Source organism: Nanorana parkeri, unplaced genomic scaffold (genome assembly GCF_000935625.1).
Source record: "Nanorana parkeri isolate BGI_ZX_2015 unplaced genomic scaffold, ASM93562v1 scaffold3, whole genome shotgun sequence".
NCBI classification, from domain to species: domain Eukaryota; kingdom Metazoa; phylum Chordata; class Amphibia; order Anura; family Dicroglossidae; genus Nanorana; species Nanorana parkeri.
This window is the reverse complement of record NW_017306271.1, coordinates 2,294,103-2,304,941: the sequence shown is the minus strand read 5'-3', so window position 1 is coordinate 2,304,941 and position 10,839 is coordinate 2,294,103. Positions and strand designations below refer to the sequence as shown.

The 10,839-nt window shown below is 40.1% G+C and overlaps 1 protein-coding gene across 1 annotated transcript in view; it reads left to right on the top strand.

Annotated features, from left to right (window-relative positions):
* Positions 1-10,839, top strand: part of FAM20C (FAM20C, golgi associated secretory pathway kinase) — a 178,666-nt gene that overhangs the window by 117,112 nt on the left and 50,715 nt on the right. Inside the window, exon 4 of the mRNA XM_018572034.1 lies at positions 7,333-7,425. Within this exon, the coding sequence (XP_018427536.1) occupies positions 7,333-7,425 (93 nt within the window). The remainder of the gene's footprint in view (positions 1-7,332; positions 7,426-10,839) is intronic.

The following is a 10,839-nucleotide window of genomic DNA, read 5'->3' as shown; positions in this document are numbered from 1 at the left end:
AGGGTTGAGGCAACCAGGCAACCATACTGATTATGTGAGATACAGGCATTCCATGCATCTTGTATCTCCAAGGCAGGAGCTCTGATACACAAACTGACCACACCAGCATGGATCTGCTTCTGTGCTAGCCTTGGCCAGATTGCATAAGCAGGATCTGTCAAATAGCAAGTCTTTTACAGCAATGCAAGACATGAAAAGATAACATTGTGTATTTACTAACATCTAAATTTAAAAAAAACAGACACAAATAATGACATTTTGGGGTAACATACACTTTAATTTTTAAGAGTGAAGAATAACAAAAGCAATGCCCACGTAGGAACAATAGATCAACATACAAAAGCAACAATGGACAGGAACACATATTAATAGAATGCAACAATGAATAGGCCAGAACTCGCCCAGTAGAAGTTGTTATTTCTACTCAAGGGTGGTTTAATCTTGGCGATTGGAAAAGTCCCCTGGCAAGAGTTATAAGGGGGCAAGCAGAGCAGTGAGGGAAAGGGGATGAAGGGGTAGATAGGCCAAGAAAGGGTATTTCCTGCATGGGTTTGGGGCCAAATATATGAAATGTAAGTATAGATAGCTTAGACAGGAGAGATTCAAAGACGGTAGATCGTAATTAAGCCATGGTTCCCAAACCTTAAAGGGTATCTATGGTCAAAAATAAATATATTTTTCTTTATTGAATATCTACAATCTCTATCCCACTTCAATAAAAACCATATCGATATAGAGGTTTGTAAACTTATTATTGAAGATACTGATAGCAGGGCTCAAAATTTCAAGTCCTGAGCTACTAGCCAGGCCTTAAGAGTCCATAGCCACCAGTTGCCCCACCTAACCCTTACCCTGCCCCAGCCTTAACTCCGCCCCTAAACACACCCTCTTAAATAATCTTATGATAATTCTTATCTTATGATCATTGCCACTTGTAAACGGCAGATTAGGGATTCCTGCTGCAGGAAAACGCAAGTTCCTGACACAGGAATCTCTAATCACACCTGAAATATACTGTAGGTGTGAATGGGGCCTAATATACACATACACTAAAGGTGTCCATACACATGCTGATTATCGTACAATAATCGCAGGTGAACCCGCGATCGTACGGTAATCGGCAGGTGTATAGGCAGCGTGCGACCGCTTCTACTGTAAGGTTGTACGACTTTCGTCTTCCAAGCACGCTCGAAAACCTGCCCGCTCAGCACTGCAATCATTGGAAGCCCTCCCCTCAGCAGGGAGAGCTTGCGATGATTGCAAGTACGATCTGCCTGTCCAAGATGGGCAGATCGTACGAGATTTTAATGACCCTACAACCATCGCATAACGAAAGTCGTTATTTTAATGACCTTACAACCATCGCATAAAGGTCCGACACAGATGCAGACCGTGGAGCTTCTCCCGCAAGTCAGGTACGCGGTCTGCGACATGTCAGCTGGCTGTGGGCCACATAGTACCGGCTCCATCTAATTAATACTTCCTTCCTATGCTTCTTGGCTCCATCTAGTGGCCATAGTGTAGTATTTTCCGGATATTACATTAGACCTAAAAAATTTAAATAAAAAACACTAATAACATTTGTTTTGCCTCCATTCACACAGAACGGATGAACACACAATTTTGCAGGATGCACGGCTCTTTCAATTATTTATATACACCCATTGTTTACTAATCCACTTCATCCCCGAACAACATTGGAAATAATAAGCATGTAGCTTGTCTTTCCAAACAGTGAGGAAAGATAGAAGGCAAACACTGAATGATTCAGAGCACGCGTTGCTTACAGCAATCAGAGGTTCTTTAATCTGTAAACCAAAACACTCTAATACATGTATTGCATAATAGCATAATATGTTCTCAAAGACCATAATAGCCATAATTTCTAGAACGTTTTTCAGATTAAACAGCTTTGTTCAATTTACCAAAGACCACTTTGTAATATACACCGATCAGCCATAACATTATGACCACCCGCCTAATATTGAGTAGGTCACCTGACCCATCAATGATGTGGTGAGAAGGTATGTTGTGGTATCTGATGCCAAACCATTTGAGATACAGTAGGCCTTCTATTGGACATGGGTCAGCCTTCGCTCCCCACATGCATCAATGATCCTTGGCTGCCCATGACCCTGCTGTCGGTCCACTGGTTCTCCTTTCTTGAACCCCTTTTGGTAGGTTCTTGTCAAAGTCGCCAAACCCTTGCTCCCTTGCTCCTTAATATATATCTTTCAGGTGTCATTGTAACAAAATAATCAATGTCAGTCAAACCTGTAAGTGATCATAATGTTATGGCTGATTGGTGTATGGTTTGTTAGAAATTCCAGCCAGCACTGTAAAATAAGACAATCACATATACACTGAGTGGCCAGATTATTATGACCACCCCATCAGTACTTTGTTGGGCCACGGGATGACTCCACGAGATGATTTCGTTGGGCCGCCTCGTGACTCCACGAGATGTTGAAAGGTGATGCAAGGAATCGGACACTGCACTGTTGCCCTTCTGTTGTCTTGTACCAGTCTTGCCACTCTCCGTTCTGCCCTAACATTGACTAGTCGCTGACGGCCACAATTCGCACGTTCAGACCCAGATTTTCGGCTGACAGTCCAGTCTTTAAACACTTTAACAACAGCTGCTCTGGAACATTTAACAAATTCTGCTGTTTTGCTGATACTTGCTCCATGGCTCCGAGCGCCAACAATCATCCCATGTTCAAAGGCTGTTAAATCGCGTTTTTTTCCCATATCTTCAGAAAAAAATCACTTCTCCTGTCGTGGTATACAACCTGCTTCCCTATTTATAATGGTCTGGCCCTCTAGCAACTTCAGCTCGAAATTATAGCTAATTATAGCTAATTTGCCTACAAACGTCAGGTGGTCATAATAATCTGGCCACTCAGTGTAAAGTAGTTTTACATTCTCAGAGAAAAGGGAGATACAGGCAAACGCAGGGAGTTTTTTTGTTTGTTTTGTTTTATTTTTAGTTTTGAATAGAGTAGGGGAAGTATAGAACTCCTGTCAAGGTTCTATTGTTGTTTGTGTGTCGACTATATAGAATATATGATAAATGTCACCAGCACACCTATGTCTTGTGTCAATAATCCATCTTCTTTATTGATGCAGGCTGGCTATATAGAATCACCCTCTGTGATTGGTCCGGTGACCACTATCAGCGAGACAGCAAATTCACAATTTTATAGTTGTCACTAAGACAAGAGGTGAAAGTGAATCTTCCAGTGGGAACATCTGTTTTGGTGAGAAGTGTCTAAGAGGGAAATTCACCTTGCTTTGTGGAGATCTTCTCTGAATTTCTTCTTGCTTCTCAGCAAAGTGAAAGGAAATAATTCCAATGGAACACAGACAGTTAAATGAAATACATAAATAAGCAAATAAATAAATGGATCAACTACTGCTGTTGCTGACCTATTCATTCATAAAATTACTCCTATGTTATAAGAGGAAGGGTAGGGATCAATCACGTAAATAAACACTATCATGTGACCGCTGTGATTGGTTATGATAGCAATCACATGGAATCAAGCCGATTGGATCACGCCAACACACTGTCTCTGTGTATGGAGTCATCCACACATCAGTTAGTAGGAGGGAAATGGCCGTCTGCTGGTGACATTTTTAAAATGGTAGTGGAGAAATAACATCCATCTTTTATAAGCAACATGTTTCCCATGTCAGAACGTATCAATTCCTTTATCACACTTGATCAGAATTTGGCTTTTTTTCCCTCATGTATACATAGCTTTTTTTAAAATCATTGTTGAGTTTGTATTCATTGTACTTTATGTTTGTCTTGTAGCCCTGATGTGATGTAATGTGATGGGATTGTTGCTTCCCCTGAAACGCATTGGCTGTTTTTGTTTGATCGAATTATGAATAATTAAAGAAACTTTTAGACTCTAGACTCACTTCTGGGTACCCAACAAGGGAAAATAATAAACAGCAGTTTAGTTGATGAAGACAAAGTTTATCTATACATGCACTACTTTTTTCTAACACAACGCATACTATTGTGGTACTGAGCGTTGCATTGTGGTCGATCGCATTGTGAGAGGAAGGTGTGTTTAGGGTGCCTTTTAAATGAATGGCCACGCAAACCACCTCCTGCACCGTTAATGCATGGCGTGAGCGTTTCTCAGCACCGTGCAATAATCGCATGGAACCGGGTGATTAACACATGGCCCTGGTGGGAATGGGCCCTAAAACATCAAAGAGCAGCATCCATTGGAAGTGATTTATTCAACATTTGAAAAAGTTTAAAAACATTTTGACTTTAGTATCCCTTTAAGCTTGTGGGGAGATATAGGTAAGCATTGCCTTCATCAATTAGACTGCTGTTTGTTATTTTCCACAGTGTATTCCGATTCAAAACACACTTTACCCTAACCACAATATTTTGCAGTTCTACAGCAATATATAATTAATGTCACTTTCACATAATAAACAGAAAAGAAGTTGTAAAAATTTTTTTTAACAATTCATAATAAAGAAACTTTATAACGACAAAAAAAATATGAGTGGCAGTCTGCTGTCATCTGCGATAGAAAGTTACGTTTTTATTGTGCTTCTATCAGTGCGTTATTACGCACTGTTTAGGTGTTTTGAAGTCTTCTGGCAACCATTGCTGCAAAAATAATGACAAATTCTTTTTGACTAAATTCTTCAAGCCGGAAAGAGCCGCCGCTTTAAATGCGCTGCAGCCATCACTTGTAAAAAGTATTGTTTTGATGTCTCAGGAAGATTTACACAAACAAGCTGAAGAGTGTGGGATAATAAACCAGGAAAGGATTTTTTTATTTTTTTAAAGATCCAAAGTTAATGATGTATATAGTATATAGTATAAGTGCACAGAGCAGCAGGCAGCTAATAGATGGAAGAAATTTGTGAGAATGTACTGTTCCTGCGGTGATTTAATGATTGTCCCATATGTCAGTTATGGAGCACCGAGACACAATTACAGATTCCACAGCTGGCTAAACTGTCAAGATTAAGCAGCGCCTTTTAACCCAAGACCAGGACATTCCATTAAAAGATTCAAGGGATTTTTTTTTTTTCAGTGAAACTTTGGATATCGTTATTGGAGTTTTTGAAAGCATTGTATATAAGCAATTTATAGTTTCACTTACTTTGGAAAAGCATATAATAGCTAATCTAGGGCATGACATGTTGAGAAATGTTCTGCGGAGGCTCCCCCTTCTAATAGATCAATCCAATTAACTGTAGAGCTGAATAGGGATGCCTCTATAATGCATTATGGGAGCTTTTTTCCTGGTTCAGATTTGATAATTTATAACATATCGAGAAGAAATGGCGCACAGGAGCTACATTTTAATCAGTGGGGGAAGTAGGAGGGTTGTCAGTTAACTGAACCTGTTGCGTTAACTTGTGTTTTGCCCATACAGGACATCTTTAAAGAAGAACTCCGGGCAAAACTTTTATTAACCCCTGCAGTAGGGCTATACCCACACTGTAGGGTTAACTGCTCGTTTTTCATATAGGTGCTAAAATAAAAAAAGTTATATTCACACTATACAGCAAGCCATCTGGCTCTTAGACCAGTCCCTCCAGCTTCGCTCCCCCTCCGCTGCAGCAGTCAAAGGATCTTCGAGTGATCATGTTCTATACACTGTGTATTGGACGTAAGGATGCTGAGGGACATGCCATCACTGAAGCATAAGAGGAGATAGGCTGGAGGGAGCACTGTCACAGCCAACTGGGTCCGAAGTTCGGGTGAGTATAACTTTTTATTTTAAGCACCTAGACGAAAGGATCAGTTAACCCTTGCAGTGCGGGGGTAGCCCCACTGCCAAGGTTCAAGGAGAATTATGGGGTGAGTGAATTACGCTCATCCCCATAGTTAGAGCCGACATGTGACAGTGACACTTTCACATTTCGGCGCTATTAATTTGAAAATCGCTATTAAGTGAAAACATTCTGACACTCGCATACTTACCGATCATCCCCTGCAGAGAGCGGTGACTATCAGTCACCGTTCCCCGCAGGGATTCCGCTCCTCCCCCTGCGGTCCTCCAGCGCTGACTGGAGGGCCGGACGGGGAGGAGGCGGGCACAGCTGGCTCTGCCTCTAGATAGGCAGAGCCCGGCAGCAATCAGCCAGCGGGGTGGATCTTGACAGTATTGTAGGGATCTGTCCCAGCTACAGCGCTCTCAGCATATAGCGGATACTAAGTTTTGGGTCATGGGAGGACTTTAGTATATGTCCTCCGTGACCCTAAAGAGAACTATGGGAAAAAAAGGTTACCCCATAGTTCTCCCTTAAGAACATTTTTACCCAGGGCTGTTCTTTGAACTTGTGCTTTTCATATACAAGACAATGCAACAGGTTCAGATAACTGGCAACCACTCCCTTCCCCCATTGCTTATATGCATCTTCCATCCGTTTACCTGCCATGGCCAAACTAAATGACTGGTAAATGACTGGACTCTTTCCCCTTTCTCCCATAACTCAGCAAATCACCAGACCGAAAGCACTGTCATGTCATGGCATGGGAATAGTGCTTAGCTTTGTGTAAAGTTTGACCAGATTGGAGTTTACACAAGGCTTTTTACTTATAGTAGGCAAACAGGGCAGAGGGGAAACATACAATTAAAGGAACCTGTTGCATTACCCTGCATGACCAAAGTCTATGTCCACCTTACATTCCTGCATGCGCAGATGGATGTTAGTGAGCCATAATGTTAGTGAGCTCAATGTGTGAGCTATTAATAAAATGCAAGGATGTGAAATGGATCTATGGTTTCAATTAAATTACACCCTATGGGGCTTAATGTTGATTTGTATTTACACGTGTTCCTGTATATTGTTTATTTTTATATCTTTTTTCAGATAAGAGTTTTTTTAAACATCGGAACTGGAAAACATACACCTTCAACAGTCTGTTTTATTGAAAAGAGATGTTAATTTATTAACGGGTTAATGTTTTTGAATTGAATTTGCGTCCGCTTTGCTTAATTAATTATACTGTATCTATGCAATTGTTATGGATGTTAATCCCTGACGAAGGGCTATGTAGAACCCTAACCCTGAGGGCTATGTATACGGTTCAAAACTGTTGCCAAAGTGATGCTGTAATGTTATAAATTTATTTTACAATAAAGACGTAAGTGCCGCAACCATCTGTTGTATTCTTCCATATATTGAGACTAATTCCTGTTGACAGCACTATGTTGGAAAATGTAGGTGTACTGTCTATCTTTTCTGTGTTAGTATGTATATGTACACAGTATATATATGGTATATATTATATACATGGAATATTAATGAAATGTAAATGTGTTCATGTGTTTTCAGGCAAACAAGAGAACAAGAGACACCTCCTGACTTCTTCTACTTTTCAGACTACGAGCGCCATAATGCTGAGATTGCTGCCTTCCACTTGGACAGGTAAGGGACTACTAACGGCAATGTTGTTTATTATGTATAAGTATTATAGGCCTGCCAACCTATTGCATGTCACAGGCAGAGGAGAAAAAAAAATCAAAAAGAGAAGAAAAGCCTAAACAGAACGCTATACCCACAGCTACCCCCTGTCGATCCAGAGGCAAAAAAAACCCCTATAAAGCATAGTTGAATTTCCTTCCTAATCCCATAAGCCAATTGGATATTCCCTGGATCAACAATCTCTGATGCTTAATATACCTATAAGAACTCAATATCCAGTAATATTCTGTGCATTTCAGAATACATCCAGATGTTTTTTTAAACTATTAACTGAGCTAGCTAGAACTAGCTCCTGAGGGAGTCTATTCCACATTTTCACAGCTCTAACTGTGAAGAAGCCTTTCCATATACAAAGGTTAAACCTCTTTTCCTCCTGACACAAGGAGTGCCCCCTTTGCAGTGACCTTAACGTGAATAATTTGGCGCCAAGCTCACTATATGGACCATTTATGTATTTATACATAGTGATCATGTCCCCCCTTAATCGCCTCTTCTCCAGTTCCACAACATCCTTTTTGTGAACTGGTGCCCAAAACTGAACTGCATATTCCAGATGAGGTCTTACTAATGCTTTGTACAGGGGCAGGATTATGTCTCTATCTCTGGAGTCTAGACCCCGTATAATACAAGAAAGTATTTTGCTTGCTTTAGAAACTGTGGCTTGACATTGCATGCTATTATTGAGTCTATGATCTACCAGAACACCCCGATCTTTCTCCATCATTGACTCCCCCAAACATACTCCCCCTAGAGTGTATGATGCACCCATGTTTTTATTTCCCAAGTGCATAACTTTACATTTATCAACATTAAACCTAATTTGCCAAATAGATGCCCAATCACGCAGTGCATTCAGATCTGAGTGTAAGTTGGAGACATCCGGTAAGGACTGTATTCCACTATATAACTTGGTGTCATCTGCAAACACAGAAATAGTACTTTTAATCCCCCATTAATTTCATTAATTGAAACCTAACATTGTGTATTGATCTGGTAACTTTTGTTTTAAAAGGAATCTATTATGAGTTTTTGTTTCTGCATATGATCAGTTCAAGGGCCAGTGTCAATAGGCCGTGTTTGATTCAGAGCTGCTTCTGTTCCCATACAAGCCAATGCAAAAGCAGCTTTGAACAGGATAAAATGCAGGTCAACTCCAAGTCAACTGCACCTTTAATGAAGTCTGAATGATCTCCGAGGCAACTCAAACTGATGTCAAAAGACATCGACACTGGCCCTAATGCACATTACTCTGTCACCATGCTTTAGCAATGTTTCTCTTATTGGGTGTATCTCTTTAAAGTGTGTGTATATATATATATATATAGTAGGGTTGCACCGAAATGACATTTTTTAGACTGCAACTGTTAGAGGCTTTGAGGAAATATTAGGGGTCTAAAGAGACCCCTGATATTTCTCTTTTAAAATAGAAAAAGAGCCGCCCCGGTTATGAATGAACAGGAAGCCTCTATACTGAGTGTTCCTGTCCATTCATAAACTTTGGAAATAGTATGAGTTACTATGTCCACAATCATGAATGAACAGGAAGTGATGTAGAAGTGATGTAGAGTGATGTAGAAGTGATGTAGAGCTCTTCCTGATCATTCATAACTGTGCATACTATGTCCTCAGTTATTTACAATCATTCAGCGATATGTTCTGATCGCTGAGTGCATGTAACCCGCTCTCCATCTTGACTCCTCTGCCTGTCACATGAAGCCGAGCAGGAGGAGAGAATGGCATCATGTGACATTTGATAATATTTTAGTGGCCAAAATTTCGGGTCATCCTTAATACATGCTTACAGAAGGAGAGACACATGAATGAACCCAGGTGTGTGAACCCGGGTGTGTGCTGCTGTTCTTTTAATGTCAAATCAGCTGGCAAGAGGTTGTTGACCAAGCTGTACTTTTTATTTCCACTGGAGATTGGAGACCTGGTTACAATGTGTGCCAGGGGTTCCAGGATTTGAACACTTGATATAGGGCTTAAGCGTCTGGATCTTCCTTGTAAGTATAAAGTAAGGATAAAATTGAAATGCTTTAAGCATGGATAAAATTATGATCAGATGCATGTAACACATGGTATTTGGGTCTATGGTTTGGGTACCAATTAGGACACATGATACTTTCATTCATTTAGCCAAAACAACCATCCAGATTCCACCTGTCACTTCTTCTGACTCATTGCTTTGAAAAACACAGATATTTCCCATTCTTTCTTTTTTCAGTAAAACATCCTCTGAATTCTTATAACCAGAACATTTTCTCCACCTACTCTCCTCTACATGAAACAAAATGAGGTTCTCATTTTAATATGTGACCTTGTACTATGTGATACTCGTAGTATAGATGTTAACACAAATATTTGCTATCTATAAATTTGCCCTTTAACTGGTCTCTTCAAATGCTTTAAGTTTGTGTGTTTTCTGAAACATAGAGAATCGTAAAACTATAACAAGGTGGACAACAAGTCATAAACTGCTTAGCCATGTCAATGATCTACCGAGAATGCAGCTTAGAATGGCCATATTTGCTGCAGCATCAGGCCAAACACAAGCAGATGGAACACACAATCAGCTTCATACTTAAAGGGGGCCAGATGATAATCTCATCCCTGTAAACTGGAATCAAACGTCAGCAGACACAGATACCGGCATAATTGTAATAGTTATTTCACTGACCCTGGCAATGCTAATTAGGGCACCATATGCAGATACATGAGGCTGGCTAATAATATTAGAAGTTGATGTGCTTGTAATGCTTAACATATGTATGTGCATTCCCTGGTTGTAAATAAGGTGGAATGCATATGATTTAAAGTATATATTCGCACAGTGTGCAGTGCATTTCTACAATATATGCACATCCCCCCTATTTTATCTGTTTAAAGGCTCCTTGAGTAAAGAAACATATCTAACAAACCTGGCAGAAATGGACTCAGCATCTAATTTCCTGTTGTAGGCTGACAACACATTGTCTTTGCTACATCCAAAGGAATAGGGTCAACTCTTGTTGAGCTATAAAATGCTTCCCTTTCCTCTAATCTCCACATAGAGGTGTTCCTCAGTCGAGAAGAAGACCTGGGATGGCCAATGAAACATCTTGAGATAAAACTGCAGTGTACAGGACGGCACTGCATTTCTAACAGGATCAACATGTATTTTTGCATTTATTGAACTGATATAAGAAAACAATTCAATGGTATATTTAACATGCAATATGCGAGCAAATAAAAGAGGGCATAGAATGCATGGTACCTTTGGTTTTCCTGTTTGGGCACCTGTTTTGGAAGTAATATATGTTGACATGTTGTTGATGTGGGATATAACAATATCGCTGATATCAGTTGCATATATAT